Source organism: Cephus cinctus, unplaced genomic scaffold, assembly GCF_000341935.2.
Source record: "Cephus cinctus unplaced genomic scaffold, Ccin1 Ccin1_scaffold0168, whole genome shotgun sequence".
In the NCBI taxonomy this organism is placed as follows: Eukaryota; Metazoa; Arthropoda; class Insecta; order Hymenoptera; family Cephidae; genus Cephus; species Cephus cinctus.
In genome coordinates this window covers 4,070,480-4,093,032 of record NW_014332892.1, presented here as the reverse complement: position 1 = coordinate 4,093,032, position 22,553 = coordinate 4,070,480, and the positions used below count along the sequence as shown (strand labels likewise).

The 22,553-nt window shown below is 41.5% G+C and overlaps 5 protein-coding genes across 7 annotated transcripts; 2 read left to right on the top strand and 3 right to left on the bottom strand.

The window, feature by feature from the left end:
* Positions 1 to 1,960: 1,960 nt before the first annotated feature.
* On the top strand, positions 1,961 to 15,241 carry LOC107264238 (fatty acid synthase). Its single transcript, XM_015732279.2, has 9 exons — positions 1,961 to 2,188; positions 5,994 to 6,188; positions 6,262 to 6,615; positions 6,715 to 9,878; positions 9,967 to 10,784; positions 10,925 to 12,408; positions 12,559 to 13,508; positions 13,619 to 13,855; positions 13,935 to 15,241. Exons 2-9 carry the CDS (start codon positions 6,080 to 6,082, stop codon positions 14,034 to 14,036), a joined length of 7,218 nt encoding a protein of 2,405 aa, XP_015587765.1. The 5' UTR covers positions 1,961 to 2,188; positions 5,994 to 6,079; the 3' UTR covers positions 14,037 to 15,241.
* A 166-nt stretch (positions 15,242 to 15,407) lies between these two features.
* On the bottom strand, positions 15,408 to 17,556 carry LOC107264240 (2-oxoglutarate and iron-dependent oxygenase domain-containing protein 3). Of its 3 annotated transcripts, XM_015732283.2 has the most exons (7): positions 17,286 to 17,556; positions 17,037 to 17,211; positions 16,494 to 16,931; positions 16,258 to 16,411; positions 16,045 to 16,171; positions 15,896 to 15,965; positions 15,408 to 15,741 (listed from the first exon to the last, which is right to left on the bottom strand). In XM_015732283.2, the coding sequence occupies exons 2-7, from the start codon at positions 17,135 to 17,137 to the stop codon at positions 15,726 to 15,728; spliced, it is 906 nt and encodes a 301-aa protein (XP_015587769.1). In that variant the 5' UTR covers positions 17,138 to 17,211; positions 17,286 to 17,556; the 3' UTR covers positions 15,408 to 15,725. The 3 variants fall into 3 exon arrangements, with proteins under 3 accessions (XP_015587769.1, XP_015587767.1, XP_015587768.1); XM_015732281.2 differs by having other exon boundaries at positions 15,408 to 15,965; positions 17,286 to 17,554; XM_015732282.2 differs by having other exon boundaries at positions 15,408 to 15,965; positions 17,308 to 17,522.
* A 136-nt stretch (positions 17,557 to 17,692) lies between these two features.
* LOC107264242 (type 2 phosphatidylinositol 4,5-bisphosphate 4-phosphatase) lies at positions 17,693 to 19,491 on the bottom strand. The gene is made up of 5 exons (XM_015732287.1): positions 19,043 to 19,491; positions 18,753 to 18,937; positions 18,458 to 18,667; positions 18,241 to 18,381; positions 17,693 to 18,100 (listed from the first exon to the last, which is right to left on the bottom strand). The coding sequence occupies exons 1-5, from the start codon at positions 19,125 to 19,127 to the stop codon at positions 17,960 to 17,962; spliced, it is 762 nt and encodes a 253-aa protein (XP_015587773.1). The 5' UTR covers positions 19,128 to 19,491; the 3' UTR covers positions 17,693 to 17,959.
* A 72-nt stretch (positions 19,492 to 19,563) lies between these two features.
* Positions 19,564 to 20,848, top strand: LOC107264241 (phosducin-like protein). Its single transcript, XM_015732286.2, has 2 exons — positions 19,564 to 20,319; positions 20,391 to 20,848. Exons 1-2 carry the CDS (start codon positions 19,704 to 19,706, stop codon positions 20,621 to 20,623), a joined length of 849 nt encoding a protein of 282 aa, XP_015587772.1. The 5' UTR covers positions 19,564 to 19,703; the 3' UTR covers positions 20,624 to 20,848.
* On the bottom strand, positions 20,712 to 22,543 carry LOC107264239. Its single transcript, XM_015732280.2, has 3 exons — positions 22,052 to 22,543; positions 21,467 to 21,926; positions 20,712 to 21,395 (listed from the first exon to the last, which is right to left on the bottom strand). The coding sequence occupies exons 1-3, from the start codon at positions 22,077 to 22,079 to the stop codon at positions 20,873 to 20,875; spliced, it is 1,011 nt and encodes a 336-aa protein (XP_015587766.1). The 5' UTR covers positions 22,080 to 22,543; the 3' UTR covers positions 20,712 to 20,872.
* Positions 22,544 to 22,553: the final 10 nt, after the last annotated feature.

Genomic DNA, 22,553 nt, shown 5'->3' with positions numbered 1-22,553 from the left:
GAAGTAATAGTTAAAAATGTGCCATGTTCAAATTTCCTACTCAAGCATGGAATAGTTATGAGACGTCTCATGTGAATACGCAACTATTACATTTCCGAAGAGGAATTGAGGAAATTGTAGCATCGGCAATCTGTACTTGTTACTTTGTGTTTAGTGGGTAGAAACACTGATCAAAGTGTGCCCTTCCAGGTTAGCCAAAAAGAAGAAGATGAAGAATAGCGGAAGCGCAATTACTACGATCACTGATTAGCTTAAGCAAATTGACACGGCGCGGGGATATTTGCGCCTCGTCGAGAACTCTATTACGCGCTGGTTGGGATCAAAGTGCTGGCGTCGCTGGCTGCATCATGAGTCAAGCAAAATCGCGTGGTTGCGATGAAAAAATGAATGCTCGACCTCGCATGTGTCCTCTGCGAGGTTATTTGGATAATTCAGATTTCGTTATCAATGCTCGTCCCTTGTGTCTTCTCCCCCGTCTTGCTCTTCTCTTGCTCCTTCGCATTACTCTCCGGTTTCAATTCTCTTTGGCAAATAGTTACGATCTAATAAGATTTGCACTCGATGATTTTTCCTAATTCCCGCTCCTTTTCCATCGAGACAATGAGGAGAAGAAGAAATACTCGATCCGATACTCTGCCGAGTCTTTAGATATCTGAATTACGCCAAAGATCCTTTCACCTTTACGTGACGACATTGGATAAATTTTCAAAAAAGGTACATAAATTCTCATATTTAGATGTGTACTCAGTGCGTGCGTCACACGTGTCTCTATGTACGCGACATGCGACATTCGTATTTCTGCGTTGCTTCTCACTCTTGGACTGTCCAGTACACCTGCACTAGGGCCAAACTCTCTAGCATTTATTATTTGTTCCCATCCATACAACTGGATGCTACTGCTACTCATGACATATAACAGCTAATATCACTCGTGCTACATGCATGGTAGCAGCCTAAAGAACTCCGGCCACAATACCATAAGACCTATTACTTGCCTCCTGGTAAACGGCTGTCGGTACGCTTCGGCGCGTCTCTAAAACTCAACTCTTCTACACTGGAAAGGGTTGAGCAACCCGTAAAAATTAAAAACATACGTGATTCTCGAAGAAACTGTTTTGAAAAGTCGTTCTTATGAAACTGCTAAAAGATTTTTCATTGAAGACAATTCTGACGCTGCTCTGATGCCATGGGCTGCTGAGCGCTTCTAACGTATCAAGAAATAAGCCAATCTTTTTTCAAATATTCTTTGAGTGTGCACTGTGTTGATTCACATTGGTGTCAGAGCGGCTAGGAAATCTCGCAACGTGGACAAATGTTCGTATCGTCAAAAAGTCGATGAGGCCGAGTGTCAGGGTCGACCGAGGGTGGAGAGGGCCAGAGAGAACTCCAACGTACGGTGTATCGATCTCCGCGTGCTCGGACCATGTCGCATTCGCACTGAAAAGATATTCATGCATGTCCATCCGCAGGAGTGATAACGAAAGTATTACATTAAAAAAAATGAGATGTCTGGCGGCATGTGACGGATGCGTGATATCGACGAAAGTGCTCGAGCCAGTTGTGGAATGAACAATTGCTAATTGATTATCGGTAATAATAGATAAAAAATTAATAGGCAATAATAAAGAATAGGGATTGTGGCTAAGGGAATGGGCAGGTGAAGCACATGTGCCATGTGCCGAGTATGACATGTCCAGTGGTGTCATTTTTGAGCACGAGTACTAGAAAGATTATAAACACGAGAAACACGAGAAACACGAGGAACACGAGGATTCCTCTCACGTCAGTAGCAGCAGGAGTTGGTAGGAGAGTTGGTAGGAGTTGGTAGGAGCCACGTTCGACTCGCTGAAACGGTTGATGGACGACGCGCATGCTCTGGTATGAGCCGGCTGCCGATTGGCCGGCGCCACATGGTCTGATGTCAGACCACGGGCCAGGCCCAATTCAATAATAAAGAGATGCTCGCGACCGAGACGCCAGCTAGTCCTTAACGACGCGCCGGGACACTCGTGCGGGATAACGATCTTAAGAAACAACGTCGCTTGTCTCGCTTTCTGATTGTATGCCATCTACTGCGGTCGTTTATTATTTATTATTTGTTGTAAGAGTTGTTGAATGATACACCCTCCTAACAAACTACTTCTTCGTTGCTGCTTCACCAACTCTCAGGATTATATCCACGCGATAGGTAAGTTATAGACATACAATTTTACCAAATTTTGTCATTTGTACGATATTTTCAATCTGCACGACAGACAGACCCATGTTAAGTTTCCGTTCCAAATCATTTGATATCTTCTTATCGCAGGTAAATTCTTATTAACGTCATTAGTCACTTAAAGATATCGGTTTGTTTCTACGGTCTATTATTAATATCACGGTAATACTGTCGGGATCCACTGAAAGTTTATTCATGTCTGGAATTGATGAAATTTTGTGTGGTATCGATTAATTAATAACAATTCATTCATGCCATGTGGAGGAACGTGCATTGCGAACACGTCTGACGCGACACATTTTTACTACTGATACTGTTTCGAATAGCGGCATATTATCGAGTCGTGGCTGTCAACCATCTCTTGTCCTGCAAACATTGGCCTCTACTTGAGCAATAAAAAGTTGCGCGGGGGAATTGGAAAAAGCTTAAAGAGGAAAAATAATATAAATAAAAAAAAAAGGAGAAAGAATAAAGTTTTTTCATTTGTGGGTCAATTATTGCAAAAAAATGTATGAAGTCTTTATTACGTCGTTCGTTGCATTAATATTAATTTCTAATTATTGATAATGTTTTAGTTGCGCGAACGACACCTGTCCTCGGCAGGATAAGGAAATAGATTTATTTGACACAGTTTGCTCAAGCTATTTGGAAATATCAAACATATTCGTGATTAAAATTTTTATGTTTCTGACATGTCACGTGTCACCGACTCATCGTTTACCTGCGCGAGTTCGCGTAATATCACACTAAATAAACATATTGTAGAATGGTTGCGTAAAATCAGGATGAGTATTGATTTGTTTTGACGTAGTTGCAAATTATCCTGTCGACAGTAATCGATGATGGCAGCTCTTCCTCGCTGAAGCAGCAGGTGGTACGCACAGACGACATTTTTATATTGTCTCCTATTATAGTTTACATTAAAATATGTAGTCAATCCATGAATTCAATGTGTATTTGACACATCGAAAAAAAAAAATATAAGCAAACCGCATGCCATTCTGCATACCATTTTTGTGACAAACTCTGTCTATATTATTTTTCTATTTGAGCATATATTTCCGTGATGTTATGGAAAGTCACCTACGATTTGCTAAGGATTACATTATTTGAAGACTGTCAAAACATACATTAAACTCGTGTACAGACTATGATGTAGTTTGAAGCATCGGTAGAAAACTCTTAGAAATGTAAATCGCGATGCTCGATGACGTTAGCGATTACGTCAAACATACACAACGGGCGCTCAAAGTTTATAGTCGGTCCACGAATTCAATCTTTGCAAGTCGCCTAGCGCGTGCCAGCAACATAGAGGAGGATAGCACAATTTGGACAGGGAGTCACTAATGATTGCTGCGTCAGAACCCTGTATCTAAAACGAAGAAAAGGATGAAATTTAGTTGCTATCCGCCGACTATCTCGCAGAATGATTGTTCAATAAGTAAGAAGATTTTGAAAAAAATGTCTTGGTAGTACTGTCATTGGTACTATGGAGTGGGCTTCTCGCGTCGTGAATCAAATTTCCAAGTAACGAGATATGTAGATATATGGGAAGTCTCACGCGGTAGCCACGTGTTCTAAAAATGTAAATACAGTTCCGCATAAAGAGTTACACGTGCCAAATATAACACAAACGCCGCAAAGCACCGATCGATCGGAGCTTCCGATAAAACATTTTGTGTCAAATGTCGACCCGAGTCGAATGACCGAGCGGCCTAGAAAATCATTGAAAGCTTATCAAAGATGACTCTAATAGAGTTGATTAACTTGTTCACCGTGAACTTCCTGGCGAGTTCATGATCACTAATCATTGTCACGTGACACTTTTGACGACACTTTCGATAATTCAACGTCGCGATTTGTACACGCAGCAAGACTCGCTGATTGCGGCAATGATGACCTCGATTCTAATTGATAGCCCCTTACTGAAAACCGATTACTATATATGTATCTCTCTGCCCCCTCCCCCCTCCCCCCCAACCAAAAATCTAATCTTTTAATATTTCGGTGCTTTGGCATTCGAAGAGATTGGTCGAGTAGAGTGAAGAACATGCAATTAGTTGAGGATTTGACCATAGTGGCCATCGACTTCACGTGGCCAAACCGCGATATCAATCTGTTTACTAACACGCTTGACCTCCGAAGCAGTATCAAGTTTCCATGATTGCGCACTCGATCCTTTGTAATGTGCCAATATCAAAATGTAACGATACAGGCCAGAGTGACTGCAAATGATACTTTGTAATTGTACGAAAAAGCAGAATTCCTTAAACGTTGATCGCGTACACTGGCAATATTCATTAATTGCGTGTATCTATTAACTCTGATTTGTAAAGGCGGACTTGTAATTATGCCGAATACAAATGACAACTCGGAGGTATCCGCTTTACTAATTGGTATTGAGTTGCAACGACCAATTGTCAAAAGATTTTGCGAAAATGTTTACTTCTGTTTATTCGATTTTCTCATTCTCCATGTCCGCTGCTGTCTGCTTCCTCGTTACTACTATTGTAGTTCCTTTAGAAATTTGCGTACGTTACGACGTTCATCGTGACCATTGTGAGAAATCAGCAAAGCTACGTTTTGGGTTGGTAGCTGTCAAGGCCAGGAAATTCACCGCTAGAGCAATAGGTTAATGACACACGGTGGGTTGCTCAACATTAAGTAGTACGAAGAAAGACAAGTGCGAGAGAGAGAGAGAGAGAGAGAGAGAGAGAGAGAGAGAGAGAGAGAGAGAGCGCAACCAGCAGGACTTTGTCTTCGCTACAATCACACAGTTCCTTCGCTTCCTTCGCTCCTGTTGCATCACTCGAATTACTTGACTCATTCGATCCACTCGAATCGGGACACGTTCTACCTTGCCTCGGATAAAAACGGCACAATCGTCATTCAGCAAGTGATTCGTGCGATTAAGCTCCTAGGACTTGTTGAGTGGTAATGCTTTTCTCGTATATTCTAAATTTCATTAGATTCTCGACTTACCCTCTTATCCGTTTGACCTGCTATGTCGCCCCCGTCGCGGCCCAGCCGATCCGCAACTCACTGGTTGGGCCGCTTTGTCGTTTGATCCGGAGTGTGCCTCGTGTCAACGAGACACATCAGTATCTTATTAAAGGTTAAAAGTTAATTTGCAATTCAATCTGATTGAGTGTGGCATAAAAGCTTATAAAATTCATGTGTAGTCGTAGAATGTGCTACTAATACTAGACACGATGTACGTAAGAATGCATAATTACATGAACTCATAAATAATTATCATAAATAAAATTTTGATTATTCCAATTACTACCAACTGGTGAATTTGCTCGAGAATCTTTTGTCAAAGAAACCCACTAATATCGGTGTTATCGCATATGCAAACAGGTATCGCTACCAGTGGTCTTAACTGAAATTCTTAAGAAATTATCAATAGCCACTTTCTTGTAATATGACAAATGAATGATTTATAAAATACATCTATTTAGAGAGAGAGAGAGAGAGAGAGAGAGAGAGAGAGAGAGAGAGGGAAAAGTCTCGCGCGTACATCACTCGTCAAATTGGTTTACCCTCTGTGAATTCAATTGAAATTACTTAATTAAGATGGCAGCCATTTAACGGAGCAGTCACTGTACATCAATTCGACGCAATTGTCGCGACCTCGATAAGAGAATTTGGAAAAGACGGGATGCACGCTCGTCTTTGCGTTTGATCGGAGGGTTACTTGCAATTAGCCCGCCGTTAATTCCAGCCCGCATTTTCACTGTCACTCAGCCAATGATCTTTTGACGTGTTACAGCTTTACTGTCCACAAGGCTCTCTCGTCCGATCGATCCTAGAAAGAATTCTTGCACATAAGGAAAATTGAAAAAAGAAGCAACCAAGATGCCTGCAAGATTTGAAAGTGTCGACAGCCCAATCGTGCGTGAACCCATTCCCAGCAACGGCGCACCGTACGTCCTCGACGACGACATCGTAATTTCTGGTATCTCCGGTAAGTTGATGCAGACAATTCGGAACGTCGATAGACTCTCTGATTGACTGTTTCCGATCGTTTACTCCTGCAGGTCGTTTACCAGAGTCGGCGAACATCGAGGAGTTCAAACAGCAGCTCTTCGAAGGCGTCGACTTGGTCACGGAAGATGACCGCCGTTGGACTCCGGGACTTCACGGACTTCCGACTCGAAATGGGAAACTTAAGGACTTGGCGTTCTTCGACTCGACCTTTTTCGGCGTCCACGCAAAGCAAGCTCACGTAATGGATCCACAGCTGAGGATGCTTCTCGAGTTGACTCACGAAGCCATCTTAGATGCCGGTGTTAATCCTGCGGAGCTTAGAGGATCAAACACCGGTGTTTTTATCGGTGTCTCTTCCTCGGAGTCTGACGAGTTCTGGACAAAAGACCCCGAAGAAGTGAACGGTACAGTGTCTACGCTTTATTATTCTTCTTTATGTCTGTCTCTCCCATATCCATGCACTCCATTAACGGCTCTTCTTGGTGGACAAATGCGGATTGCAGGTTACGGGCTGGTTGGATGCTGCCGAGCCATGTTCCCGAATCGAATTTCGTACACATTCGATTTCCGCGGGCCGAGCTTCGCGATAGACACCGCCTGCTCATCTTCGATGCTCGCGCTGCATTACGGGGTGACTGCGATACGTAGCGGAAAGTGCGATCAGGCCATCATCGGCGGAGCCAATCTGTTGCTGAAACCCACCACCTCCCTTCAGTTCCACAGACTCAGCATGTTGTCCAAAGATGGGAAATGCAAGGCCTTCGACTCTACCGGAAACGGATACGTCAGATCGGAAGCCGTAGTCGTGATATTTCTACAAAAGTCTAAGGATTCAAAAAGGATTTATGCCACTGTCATTAACACCGATACAAACACCGACGGTAACAAGGTTCAGGGAATCACGTATCCGAAAAGAGAAACACAGAGGGACCTAATTCGAAGTGTTTACTCGGAAGCAAACGTCGACCCCGCGGACGTAACCTATCTCGAAGCTCATGGCACCGGAACAAAAGTCGGCGATCCTCAAGAACTTAATGCTGTGACTGACGTTATCTGCAAGGACAGAAAGACTCCGCTGCTGATCGGCTCTGTTAAGTCAAACATGGGTCATTCTGAGCCCTCTAGTGGACTCTGCTCCATCGCTAAGGTTGTCATAGCCATGGAGTCTGGAATAATTCCGAGTAACTTACACTTTCAAAATCCGAATCCTGATATTCCCGCGTTAAACGACGGCAGGTTAAAAGTAGTCGATACAAACTTACCATGGAAAGGAGGAATCGTTGGAATAAACTCATTTGGTTTCGGAGGAGCAAACGTGCACGCTATTCTGCGCAGCAATCCAAAACCAAAGTTATCGCCTGTTCAGAACACCATACTTCCGAAACTCGTAGCGGTTTCTGGTCGCACTGAGAGCGCTGTTAACACCTTCTTGGACAGAGTCAAGCAGAATGAGAAAGACGACGAGTTCATTAACCTAGTGCACTCGATACATGCACGCAACATTTACGGTCATATCTATAGAGGCTTTCAGATTCTTGGTGAAAATCGTGAAATGGTCCGTGATATAGAAACCTCGACGTACGCAGAGAAGCGACCAATCTGGTATATTTTCTCAGGAATGGGCTCGCAATGGCCAGGCATGGGTAAGGAACTCTTTCCCATCCCAGTTTTCCAGGAGACTTTGCGCCGCTGTGCCAACGCTCTAAAGGCAGAAGGCGTTGATCTTCTGAATATCATCCAGAATGGAACGGAGGAGACTTTTGAAAATGTCCTCAACTCATTTGTTTCCATCGCGGCGATTCAGGTCTCTCTTGTCGACGTACTGAGCTCTGTTGGCATTCAGCCGGACGGCATCGTTGGACACTCGGTCGGTGAATTGGGCTGCGCCTACGCCGATGGTACCTTTACTCCAGAACAGACTGTGCTGGCAGCTTACTGGCGAGGAAAATCAATTCTGGAATCGCAACTCTCACCTGGAGGAATGGCCGCCGTTGGGCTCAGCTGGGAGGAAGTAACAAGAAGATGCCCCGCAGACATATCTCCAGCCTGCCACAACTCTTCAGACTCTGTAACCATCTCTGGTCCGGTCGAATCCATTAAAAAATTTGTTGCTGAATTACAAAAGGAGGAAATTTTTGCCAAAATTGTGAAGAGTTCGGGCGTTGCCTTTCACAGTAAATACATTGCCTCGGCTGGACCGAAGCTACGTAAGTGCCTCGAGAGGATCATCCCTAATCCGAAGCCCCGCACTTCACGATGGGTCTCAAGCTCCATTCCTGAGGCCGCCTGGGGAACACCTCTAGCACAATTGAGTTCGCCTGCTTACCACGTAAACAACCTCCTTTCACCAGTACTTTTCCAAGAAGCCCTAATTCATGTACCAGAGAATGCGATAGCCATCGAGATCGCTCCTCACTGCCTACTCCAGGCAATTCTTCGCAGATCTCTAAGCCCTGCGACAACGAATGTTGGACTTCACAAGCGTGACCACGGAGACAACCTTGGCTTCTTGTTGACAAGCCTCGGAAAGCTCTATAACGCTGGTGCACAGCCTCAAATTGCGAAGCTATATCCGCCCGTGAACTATCCTGTTGGTCGTGGCACCTCAATGATTAACTCTATCATCGAGTGGGATCATTCGGTTGAATGGAATGTAGCCGACTTTTCGGGAAAGAACGCTCGATCGGGTGAGAGCGTAATCGAGATCGACCTCTCAAAGGAGCAGGATGCATATTTAGCAGGACACACAATCGATGGAAGAATCCTCTTCCCAGCCACGGGATACCTTACACTTGTTTGGAAGACATTCGCCAAGTTGCATAGCGTTGAATTCGAGGAATTGCCCGTTATAATGGAAGACGTTCAGTTCCATAGGGCTACGATAATGCCCAAGGGTGGCAGCGTCAAATTCCTGATAAACATATTCGACGGAACCGGCGCCTTCGAGGTATGTGAAGGCGGTTCTGTTGCCGTTACGGGAAAAATCCGTACTCCTGAGAATATCGACAAGGAGTTTATCGAGATGCCTAAGCCAAGTATTAAGAAGGAGCCAGAGCTCCTCGATTTGAAGGAAAAAGACATATACAAGGACCTGCGTCTACGTGGTTACGACTATACTGGCGTCTTCCAAGGCATCAAATTGTCAGACAATCGCGGACGTGTCGGCAAGCTTTCCTGGTCTTCCGACTGGATATCCTTCGCCGACACTTTACTTCAGTTCTCAATCCTGGGAAAGGACACACGCGATCTTTACCTTCCAACAAGGCTGGACCGTGCTATCATCAATCCAGTCCTGCACAAACAACTACTTTCGGAACTACCTGAAGGCGAGTCTCTTTCGGTCTACAACTATCCGGAAGTAGGGATCATCAAATCGGGTGGAATCGAACTGAGAGGCATGAAGGCCTCGATGGCACCTCGAAGACAGCAGAACCAGGCGCCGCCTACGCACGAGAGATATACCTTTGTGCCCTACGAAAATCCGAACTTCCTTGCCGAAGATCCCGAGAAGGCCAAGGTGCACGCCCTTACGGTACTACTTCAGGTGGTTCGCGAGAACGCAGCTAGACTGAAATTGAAAGCCGTCGAAGTCGCCGGGGAGCGCGCAGCTGAAGCTCTCCTCGTGCCCGCGGTAATCGAGGCCCTCCAAGGAGAGCTCCAACTTACTGTAAGTTTTTCTCTTAACGTATTCCAGAGTTTGTCTTGTGTAATCACAGAGTCTTACGCTTTTCCTTCTTTCTCTTCTCTTTATTCAGACCGATCTACAAGTAGTTTCTACCTCTCCGGAAAGTTATAACTCTTTCTTGGAACCTTTCGGAATAAAAGTCGTAGTGCGGGACGCAACGAGCACACCGGTGGGTCAGGATCTACATTTAAGTATCGCCGCCGACGTGCTGTCGAACAAGAATGTCGTTGTTCTAAAGAATTTGGAGGCATCGTTGAAGCAAGGCGGTTTCGTGCTTCTCGAGGAGACAAGAAAAGTTGATAAGGCTCTCTTGAAACAGACGGGACTCATCTACGCTGGCTCTCAGAGTATACCTGGCAAAACTTATGTTCTTCTAAAGAAGAAGGAGCCAAAGTCTGAGCCTATTATCATTCAGATAACCGAAAAGAACTTTTCATGGGTCGAGGGTGTAAAGGCTGCCTTGAAGAAAGCTCAAAATGAGGAGCAGAAGATACTTCTTGTGAGCCAGGGCGAGGAAGTTCTGGGTATGGTCGGTTTAATGACGTGCCTTCGTCTAGAGGCCGGCGGAGAGAACGCACGCTACGTATTTATCCAGGATAAAAATGCAGCAAAGTTCAGCCTCTCTGGTTCCTTCTATGCTGAACAGCTCGACAAGCAGCTTGTTTCAAACGTTCTTAAGGGAGGACAGTGGGGTAGCTACAGGCATTTGAGCCTGGACCAGCAGAACGACGTTTCCTCCCTGCAGGTCGAGCACGCCTACATCAACTCTCTTATAAGAGGTGACTTGAGCAGCTTACGTTGGATCGAAGGTCCACTCAGCTACTATCGTCCTGAAAATTATCCCGATTCCGAATTGTGCAGCGTTTATTACGCGCCTTTGAACTTCAGGTAAGAAACCGAGACATTCGACCACACTTTTAACCATAATTCGTCTGAAAAACACCCTCCTATTCCATATATCGTTTGCAAGACTAGATAGCTAAATAATTGCACAAGCAGAAACGTCAAGTTAATCCTCTGTCTTACAGGGACATCATGCTTGCTACGGGAAAGCTGGCGCCTGACGCTCTTCCGGGAGACCTTGCTGGTCAGGATTGTATCTTGGGTCTGGAATTCGCCGGGCGAAACTCGAAAGGACAGCGCGTAATGGGAATGGTGCCAGCACGTAGTTTGGCGACAACTGTCCTCGCTGACCCTGGCTTTTTGTGGGAGATTCCTAACAAGTGGACTATCGAGGAGGCCGCTACAATCCCTGTGGTTTATTCAACGAGCTACTACGCGCTCTTCGTGCGTGGTCAACTAAAATCAGGTGAAAGCGTCCTTATACACGCTGGTACAGGAGGAGTAGGTCAAGCGAGTATTGCCATCGCTCTACACGCCGGTTGCAAGGTCTTCACCACTGTCGGCTCTCAAGCAAAGAGGGAGTTCCTCAAGAAAACGTTCCCCCAGCTGACTGACAGAAACATCGGAAACTCTCGAGACACGACCTTTGAACAGCTTGTTCTCTCGGAAACTGGTGGACGAGGAGTTGACGTAGTGCTAAATTCGTTGGCCGAGGAAAAACTCCAAGCGAGCGTGAGGTGTCTCGCAAAGGACGGTCGCTTCCTTGAAATTGGAAAGTTTGATCTTTCAAATAACGCAGCTCTGGGTATGGCCTTCTTCTTGAAAAATACGAGTTTCCATGGTATCCTCTTGGATGCGATCTTCGATTCTGATGCCGTCAAAAAGGAGGTGGTGCGCCTCGTAAGCGAAGGAATAAAGAACGGTGCAGTGCGTCCTCTTCCATCGACTGTCTTCTCTGAGCAACAAATCGAACAAGGATTCAGATATATGGCTAGTGGAAAACATATTGGAAAGGTTCTTCTGAAAATTCGCGACGAGGAACCTAAGAAAGTTGTTATGCCGGCACCGAAGACAGTAGCAGCGATTCCACGCACGTACATGAATCCAGAGAAGTCGTACGTCCTCGTCGGAGGCCTCGGAGGCTTTGGTCTTGAGCTCGCCAACTGGATGATTACACGTGGTGCTAAAAATATTGTTCTGACATCCCGTTCAGGTATTCGCACCGGTTATCAGGCTGTGTGTGTCCGTCGTTGGCGCGAAATCGGTGTTAATGTCATCATCTCCACCGCCGATGTGTCCACCATCTCTAGTGCTGAGCAGCTCATTAAAGAAACTAATAAGATTGCTCCGGTTGGTGGCATATTTAACCTGGCTGCGGTACTACGCGACGCTCTAATCGAGAATTTGACGGAAGCCGATTTTAAGGCGGTCGCTTTGCCAAAGATAGATGCAACCAAAAACCTGGATGTAGTTTCCAGAAAATTCTGTCCCTCGTTGGATTACTTTGTCATCTTCTCATCTGTTTCCTGCGGACGAGGAAACGCTGGTCAGACAAATTATGGATTGGCCAATTCCAGCATGGAAAGGATCGTCGAGCAGAGACAAGCCAGCGGATTACCAGGTCTTGCTATTCAATGGGGAGCCATCGGAGACGTTGGTCTCGTAATTGGTAAGCTCATGAAATCCCTCAAAAGTATCCGTTTCTCTATCTTCGAATCCGAATATTTATTATTGTATTGCTCTGTACTTTGCGTTCTATTGCTCAACAAATTCTATTTCTTCTAATAGGAAGAGCTTAATCGTTCTTGTTTCGTTACAGAAACGTTGGGCGACAATGACACCGAGGTAGGTGGAACTGTACCTCAGCGGATGCAGAGTTGTTTAGCAACGATGGACAAGTTCTTGCAACAGCCTCACCCAGTCCTTTCAAGTGTGGTCCATGCTGATTTACAAAAATCTAGCGATTCCGGAAACGAGGTCGGACTCCTTGAGGCCGTGGCCAACATTCTTGGTATCAAGGATTTGAACACCGTTAATCGAAACACTAATTTATCTGATATCGGAATGGACTCCCTTATGGGAACGGAGATCAAACAAACTCTTGAAAGAAATTTTGATCTGATCCTTTCGGCCCAGGAAATCCGTGCACTGACATTCAGTAAACTTGAAGAGTTATCTGTCGGAACAGTGGAATCAGCTGAGACGACGAACCCACCACCAACTGCTAGCACTACGAACACCTCCGAAAACAGTGTTAATGAGTTACTCTTCCAGTTCAGCGGTGCGGAAATTGTTCCCAAGCAATCGCTCATTCGCATGGAGTCGAAAGGCCAGTCTGGCTCACCGGTCTTCGTGATACACGCTATCGAAGGAATGGTCACTTGCCTGAAGACTCTTGCAAGTGAATTAAATAGACCCGTTTGGGGTTTGCAGTGCACGAAGAATACTCCTCTCGATTCTATATCCGATCTAGCAACATTTTACATGCAGCTGATCAAGACTGTCCAGAGTAAGGGGCCGTATACGATTGTCGGCTATTCCTTCGGAGCATGCGTGGGCTTCGAAATGGCATTGCAATTCGAATCGCAAGGTGACAGCACCATTCTGACACTTCTCGATGGCTCACCCCAGTACATCCTCGAGCACACCAAGTCGATCAGTAAACAATTCGGAAACTCCCTGGTGCTTGGAAATGACGTTACCCATGGGGACCGCATGGCTTTCGCCTTCTTCGTCAACCAGACTAATCCGAGTGTCGGAATCCAGCAGGTCTGTACATTCATTTATTACTCGTTAAAAACATATCAATCGATATTACTAAAATATGCACCGGCAATTCTTTGTCAACCAATGTTTAAATTAATCTTTTCGTTTCTCAGATATTTGCAGTCTTAGAGGCAGCGAAGACAGATGAAGAAGCGCTTAATAAAGTTGTTGAACTTATCGGAGATGTGCCCTTCGAAGCTGAGGACTTGAAGACCGCGGCCTTCCTTTTCTACAAAAAGTTGCAGGCAGCGAACCTCTACAGGCCCGGTGGTAAATACAACGGCCCAATTACCCTAATCAAAGCCAAGGACAACTTTGTCTCGCTAAATGATGACTACGGTCTCTCTGAGGTAAATACTGCTAAAAATCAGAAAGGTTCTTCCCTTCTGTATAACACAATTTTCATATTTTTATTTTCTAAATTTTTAGATTTGCGCTCAAAAAATTGCAATTAAAGAACTAGCTGGAAACCATCGAACCATCCTACAGGGCGAGAGCGTAAAGAAAATTGCTCAGTCCGTGCAAGCGTAGAGTCTTGGAGATTTCGAGAAGGATACTTGAAAATAGACCAATGCGCCAGTCTCGATACTCTATACAGCAACGCCTATAAATACATTACATTACTAAAATTTTTCTTAATAATCCTGGTCGCACGAGATTGCCAGTACTTTCTCGCATTCGTGTTTTCTTCTCATCCACACTTAGTTCGCACACAACGTTAGTGTCAAGCACTAACGAGTCTCAGCGTATCAACATCACCATCAACTGTAGTTCTATTTCTACATTAGTCATCATAATCATCGATCATTAAATTTAGAACGTTACGTCCATGTTCCTTTTGTATAAAAATATCTTCTTGGGTAACTCCCCGAGCTTTATTTCATGTATCATAAGATCGCATCTACGAGCTCTCAGGTATTTCTCTAAAATGGACCTATATGTGCAACCTGAGAAAACGAGATGACGGTCGTAGTAGATTTCTTTCGTGGTTTATTAGTCATTAAGTAGCGACAAAAGACTATTGCTATTTCTTACATGGATACGATCACGACTCGGAAGCAAAACCAAGTACAATTGAGTAATCTTAAGAGTCATAAGTCTTGAGCGAACGAACAAATGAAAATAAGATAGAAAGAGACAGTAGGCAAGGGCCTAAAAGAAAAATGGTGAAAAATGATGTCAGAGAATATAAAAAAAGAAGTTCCTATACGATTTTACAATGATCTCCAGTGGACAGGATTTCATCGCCAAGTTGTATGGGATGTGTGATTACGAGTTTATTTATTTTGTTAAAGCTGCCATAAACTAGGCAAGTTATCCATGATATTATGGAGTGACACTTCCGTTGTGATCGCGGTGAACCATGACATTCCTTAAAGCCGCTTAACGTTTTTCATGTTCATTGTAGTCATAATAATAATAATAATAATAATAATAATAATAATTAATGAACGAGACCAATACCCTTCAGTGAAAACTCATTCGAATGAATCGAAGATAGTTCATTGCCAAAAGAAAGTTGAGAACATCACTATATTGTGTATATATTATACTGGGGTTGTACGTCGTTTGTAAAATACACGCGTGAATATGTTATTGTATTTAAAAAAATTATTTTCAATTTATGTTCTTTAGGTTTGCTAGAACATATGTATACTATCGAATTGTAATGGTATTCAAGATACATTCCTGTAAGAAATGGAAGAGAAAATAAAAAGTATATATATGAATAATAATGTATATGTATATATGCACACAATTTACAAAGAGAAGACGTATGCATGCTCTTACACAAAGAAGCATTTTTATGGACGAGCCAACAAATCATGTAACAGGCCGTGTGCACGCAATTGATTATATCTATTCGCGAATCGTGGAAATTAATAACTCGATAAAACAGAATATTTTAAGAATATTTATTTCGAACCCTTCTTTCTCCTTATCAAAAATAAAATAAATGATTTGACCACTACAGATTAATGACAATATATGGCCTTTTTTTCTAGAAAAACCTTTATTACTATTATATCGTATAAAGGTAACATTGTACATTTTATATACAATTAGTAGGAATGTGGTTTTATTCAGTTTGACGTTGAACTGCATTTAGAACTTTTTGGTCTTTTCAATTCTCTTTTACTTGCTTACCAATCATTGCGTAACCCAAAAAGTACAGTTATGTACCAGCAATCAGATTATTTTATTACTTTATCATCTGAGCTACCAAACTATATTGCTGAAAATTTTATCAAGAATCCAAATGATACTTTTCAGTATAATGGAACTTAATCAAATTGGAACTACATTAATCGTGAATTCGAAAATTTTTAGAACTTGGATCAGAAATGGCTGATTCGATGTTACATGTGAATGATACTGTTAAAGCATACCGTGTGCCTGTTGTTACCTTCTCAACTGCATGCAAGTTTTCACTTCCTGAGGTGAACATAGAGACACGCCCTAGAAATATGTATATCCTAGTTAATTCTAGTTAATAATGCATGTTTCTTTAAAAAATAGGAAGTTACTAATATATTACCTTTTCGTGGTTCTACTGTTGTGTTTACATTGTTCTTATCTACGAAAAGAAAACGACCTCCTTCAAAGTCTCTACCAAAGTCATTTAAATATAAGAGTGATGTGTAATGAAAGGATTCATAAGTCTCCTAAAACAAAGAACAGTACCATCATAAGTTTAGCTGAAAATCCATATCATTTGACAATAATCAAAATACATATATATTTTGTATACCTTATCCACGTGAGGATGCCAATATTCGTCATGCTCAGTTTTTGCGGATGCATTAGTCATACGCGAAAAAAAAGTTGGATGTGTCAAATATATTTCATGTGCATTAACACCAAAATTATGTGCAACAGCATGTTGAATTTTAGTTTTGACCACTCTGCAGATGGAGCAATTGATAACTGTTATCTAATAACTTCCACATATATATGGATTTATGGAAATTGTAAAAAGTTTCATACTTGTAAATAGCAAAATCTGCACTATTGAAAACTTTATTCACAGCATCAAGTGCATAAACATTGATAAATCCAGATCCCTTGCTCAGGGCCCCAGAATGAAGATCAAGAATGCTTGCTCCTCCATCGGATCCTCCAAAACTCATTCCAACTGTAGCAATTTTCAATAAGACATCTGTCTCCGTAGAAGTCACCAGTTTGTCCATAACTGATCTGCCACATTTCTCTGGTACACAGCTTGGATATTTATCTAGCTCTATTTTATAGTCGTCTGAGCAAGGAACATTTTGAATTCGACTAAATAGAACATCTTTCTGTTTTGCAAAAGAAACCTCTTTGCCATTTCTACTGTTATACCAAACAATGAATAGGACACCAAGAATCAAAACGCCACGGGACCATACCCTTTGGTACGGAAACGTTAATACTGGTCCATATTTTCTGGAAAAACAAGGTTTTTGCTGAGAATGCTGGTACAAAGCGGTTTAATTTCTCAGACTCAAATAATTCTTCGATATTTTAATGAATTTATGTTTAAGCACTCACAGCTTGACATCTTCTTCTATGGCACTTTGTGGCTGCTCGTTATTTGACAACTTTACTTTTTTTACCTCTTTTCGACTAATTTTCTTCACGTTTTGAGGCATATCTTCCAATCAGGAATGTGACAGTTGAATGCCAATCAGGAATATGAATCAAGTGCTATCAATTCAGTGAGATTCTACAACAAATCACAGATTAAATAAAATACCAATCAATACTTAACACGCCACAGATGAAAAATACGACATTCACTGGGTATTTGATGTATTTACACCTGTACTTGATCTACGCTATTCCCTCCGACATGTTGAACCTATTCTATCGAATTTAAAAGTAATTCAGACGAGTATAGGTGGCTGTACCGCGTAATTAGTTTCACGATTAACCAAAGACGCTCCTTAAAAAATACTATCATTGTGGGAATCTGATATTATTAAAAAAATAAAAGAAAAATTTTCACAAGGGAAAATGAAAATACGATAAAAGTAGTGAGAATCACTTTTTTTCATGCTGATACAAACAATTCAAATGTGAAAGGTTCACAATAGTCAAAGGGGTTCTCATTTCTTTCCTATTGCGACCGGTCAGAAAAATGGGATTCCAACAACATTCTGAACTATCTGTCGCAATGAGAATTACTAATTGAAAATGAGACAGTCTTTGTTGGAATATTATTTTTTATTCTTGATACAGATACTTGTATGGGCAAATAGATTGAAAAACAAGTTTGTACGCACGTGCATCCACGTCGTGTGTAAATACAAATGTAATGTACACGAAAATATGCGCGTGCACATATGCCTACCAGCAATGTATGCTATGTTACTGTAAAAGGTTTGTTCTAAATCGATTACGCGGCGGCGTTTTTATAAGAATCGGCTTTCCTGAAAGGACGTCGCCTGAGGAATAAGAGGCTGGAAGGACATCTACATGGGACCTTCTATCAGACTGATCTTCATTGTACAATAGTAGACGCTTCTACCCAGGCATAGAAGCGCTATTAAAAATGCTCCGACGTACGCCACGTAGATCCCACCGTTTGTTCTCACCAGTGTATATGTGCCAGCCTGATTGAAAAGAAAAAACGAAAAATTATCCTGAGATAAAAATCCTTTTAAATATAATTGCTTGTTAAATCCTATCCAACACCAGTTGCTGGTCAATTGGAAATAGGTCTATTGTCTGTATTCCATTTTAAGAAACTTACTGTCACGGCAATACCAATGATTAATGCAACTATTCCAATGACTATAAATGCAATGCCTCGACCTCTAGCAAAGTCTGGACCAACGGAAGATACTTTGCGGCAATGTGGACATCGGGCTAGAGCGTTATTAAGTGTATTAAACTGTAACATAAAATTCATACAAACTGATACACCACAATCATTTTCCAGTGAAAGTAATATAGCACAGAATTCCTACCAAAAATGTATCATGGCAATGAGCACAGCAAACCCTGCACATTCCAGGCATGGAGAGTACAGGTGGTGTAACTGGACTTGGTGCAAGGTTGATTATACGCTTGCAATTTGGTCTTGGACAAGCAATACGCTGTGATGAACTTTTACATATTAATAAACAATTACATGGACAGCGTACATACTTTTTTCCTGGTGGGGCATTCCTTATGGGCTGTAAAGAAATATCTTTTCTTATAATGGCATTGTTTTTTCATATATATGGAAAGAATCAAAGCAGAAATTGAAAGACAACGTACGGTCGCTTCATTGCACTGACAACATTTGACAACATGCTGATCACGCTTGCCGGATATGTCAATCATTGCTTGACAAACTCTACAAGTGACCATCGGTACACCACTCTGGTTCGCAGATTGATAGGGCGGTGGTAATTCATCTGGTCCGATCGGCGAAACTGTGTTCACCGTTGACTGTGCTTCATCTAGGCAAAGAGTAATGAAAATTTAAATTTGAAATATCATTGAACAGAGCAAGGTACAAACGTACGATGCAAGGGTGGGTACGATTATATTGTACAATTATTTACCTATAACATCACTCCCGTGGGAACTGTAGGTGACGTTATCATTTTTGAGCAAGGGCTGTCGTTCGCCCTCCTTGCCGTCGCCCATAGTGTTCACCGCTGTGCTCTAGGCCCTTCCGTGACAAGGGTATACTTCGGCAAGGAACTTTGACAGTACTCAGATGACAACGATGACAAAATACAAAACCTTCTCCACTGACACCTATACAGCATGGGTATAATCTAGATGGTAAATTGCACTATACTAGGACAACTTCGGACAACTTCTGAATGTATCAGAGTACGTTCCGAAATTGACTGTTGCTACGACCATGACTACGACGAGACAGATTTATTTCTCTTAGGTATTACGGATGAATAGAGACGTTACTTATCTCGCTGTATTGTCAGTGAATTATGCAATGTGATTAAAGAATATCAAGTCGCTCAATTTGTGGATTATGTGCAGCAGTGTGCAGTGATCACCAGTGAGTACGGAGATAATAGCAGCGTACACTGCTCGGTAATCAATGAGTCGTTATCTCTGTATACTAGTGACTCAGCGCCGTGAGTATGTATATTGTACTGTTGTTCAAATATATGGAATTACCTCCTGAAGTGGATAAATCCCAATTTAAAGAGAGAAGACGAAGAAGAAGAAGACAAGAAATTATAAATTCGATTCATGGCTACTTTGGAGGATAAAATTCTCGGTGAAAAATTGCAGTATTACTGCAGTAGCTCCAGCGAAGATGAGGGAAATGATTTCGCGAATTCAGACAATGAAGAAAATATTAAAGGCTCTGATGAGCCTCCACAGTATACATCTGAATATTCCGATTGGGATGGTACTTCCAGTAACACAGGTCCCAAAGGCGTCATTAAAGATTGGCAGAGATTTAAGCAGCTCGAAGTGGAAAAACGAGCTGAGCAAGAAAGAGAAAGAATTGAACTCATGAAAAAACTTACCTTGACCTGTCGAAGTGCATTGGATGAAGAGAAAGAAAAATTATGTGAAACGGATCCTGATCTAGCAGAATTATTGACTGATGAGTTTCTTCTTGACTATCAAAAGCAACGTATGAAAGAGATGCTAGACAAAGCAGAACGTCTTCGTTTTGGCACTGTTTATACACTTACAACTGCCAATGAATTTCTAGAAGCAATTGATGGAGAAGATGAATCTGTTACTGTAATTATTCATATTTATGAAGAGAACATTCCAGGATGCACCGCTATGAATGGATGCTTAACATCATTGGCTGAAGAATATCCTCATGTTAAATTCTGTAGGATACTGGGTATGGCTCCACACCTTATAATTATTTTTATATTCATTATTACATTTTTTATATCAAGTCTTTTGTTCCAGGCTCCATTGCAGGTCTTAGTAAACATTTCAAAAAAGAAGGGGTACCAGCATTACTTGTATATAAGAAGGGCCAAGTAATTGGAAACTTTATCCGTGTTACTGACAACTTAGGGGTTGATTTTTATGCCTCAGATGTTGAAAGTTTCCTGATAGAGCATGGAATGCTGAATAATAAGAATTGCATTCCTACCATCATTTCTCAAATCCAAACCAGAGATTCAGAAAGTGACTAAATCTATACTATAAGGGACATTTTTTTCTCTAACAATAAGGCATTTTCTTACTATTTTGAAAAAAAATGTTTCAGCTATAATTATAGTGTTCAAGTATTATTTGTCATTTAATCATATAGCAATGAAAGAATATTAGTAACAATTTTTTCAGCATTAGCAATGTCTATGTGTATCTTATACTTCTAGTCACATGTTATGCTAATGAATAAAAAGTAGCTGGTGTAATTTTTTTTAATAAAAACTTTATGTTTATTTTTCATCCCGTAAAATTTGTAACATATACTTTTTCTTTTGAATGGCTTTACAAAGTTCCTGATGTTCCTTAACAATTGTATAAAATTCTGTACCTTCAAGATCCTCATACTGTTTTCTTAATGCTATATTCTTATTGAGCTCTGCTTCAGCATTGCTCAATTGAGTATCGAGTTTTCCATTCAAAATTCGGAAAGCATCAATAGTCACAGGCGTTTCTTTGAACATCTTTATAGTGCACACCAATTTACTAATCTTAATTTGCAATAGAGACACTTCTGCTTGTTGTGAAAGATATTGTACAAGTTTTGCATTCATTGCAGTAACGTCTGTCTGCTTTAACATTATCCATTCATTGAGCAGATGGCTGCATGTTATGAGTTTCTTTTCATATTCTATACAAATTTCATGTATCTTCTTCCAATATTGCAAGTCAAAAGGCTGACTCTCTAAGATCTTGTTACTTTTGGATTCATTTTTTTTCATTAATTCTTTCAAGTTCCCCCCTGTATTCTCATATCTGAAATAGTCAAAAGTACACAAGTTTGGTATATTAGCCTTTGCTAATGCATCATGTCGTTATATACTTACAACAATAAAAAACTATGTATCTTTTCACGTAACCTAGATTCAACTATGCTCTTTATATTTAATTTTTCTTCATATGTCAGTTTCACCTTGGGTAAATCAAATAATCCTAATAATTTCAGTTCCTCATTGCAGTCCTTGGAATCACCTGGTAGATGTAAATACTTCTTGGCCTCGTGATTTAAGACTAATTGTCTTAATTTTTTTAAAACATCATCTGATACTGAATCATTAACATTTAAGCTAGATTCCATAATGCATTCAAAAATTAATTTCAATTGGGCAAACTCTGCTATACTGTTTTCACACAAAGAAAAATTTTTTATAGCATTTTTTAAACCCAAGGATGCATCTTTGCTGGATTCTTGTGCAACACTTTCTTGACTTTCCGTTAGATGTAGTGAGTCTATTTTCTCAGTATATTGGCTACTGGAGTGAGAAATACGAGATATTCCAGAGATTCCTGAAAAGAAAACAAATACCTTAATGACTTTATAAAAGAAGAAAACAATTTAACAATGATTGATACAGTTCTATTGATAACAAAATATTTTAAGCTTGGTAATTTATAATTTAAATCTTTATTACCTGGTATTAAGTCATTGAAGCTATTCATAGTTCTGCATAAAAGTATCAATAGGTATCTAACAACGGTATGTAATCAAATCACAGGCTAACAGTTAGAGGTAGTTGAATGTAGTTACAGGTAGTTAAACTCGGTAGAAATCGGAAATGATCGGAGTGATAATCTGCGTGTAGCACAGTGTGCGAATTGCCATGTTTGGCTGCATCAGGCTGCATTCTTAACAGGCGACAATGTTTGAACGCAGAGCTTCGATTGGTAAAAAAATATAGTGGAAAGGAATTTTACATTTTCCGCTAATCAATTAGTTTCCAACTAATACGCTCTCGGCACTTGACACTGGTGCCTATATAAAGATCCTGTCTAAAGTATTTTTAGCATCTTTAGTGTGATTCTCGTTCGACGGTTTAAATACGCTCCGTGTGGTTAAATCACAGAGGGTGGTAGAGGCAGCCTACTCCATTGGCCTGTTTCCTCGGTATCTCTCTCTCTGCGCCCCCCCCCCCC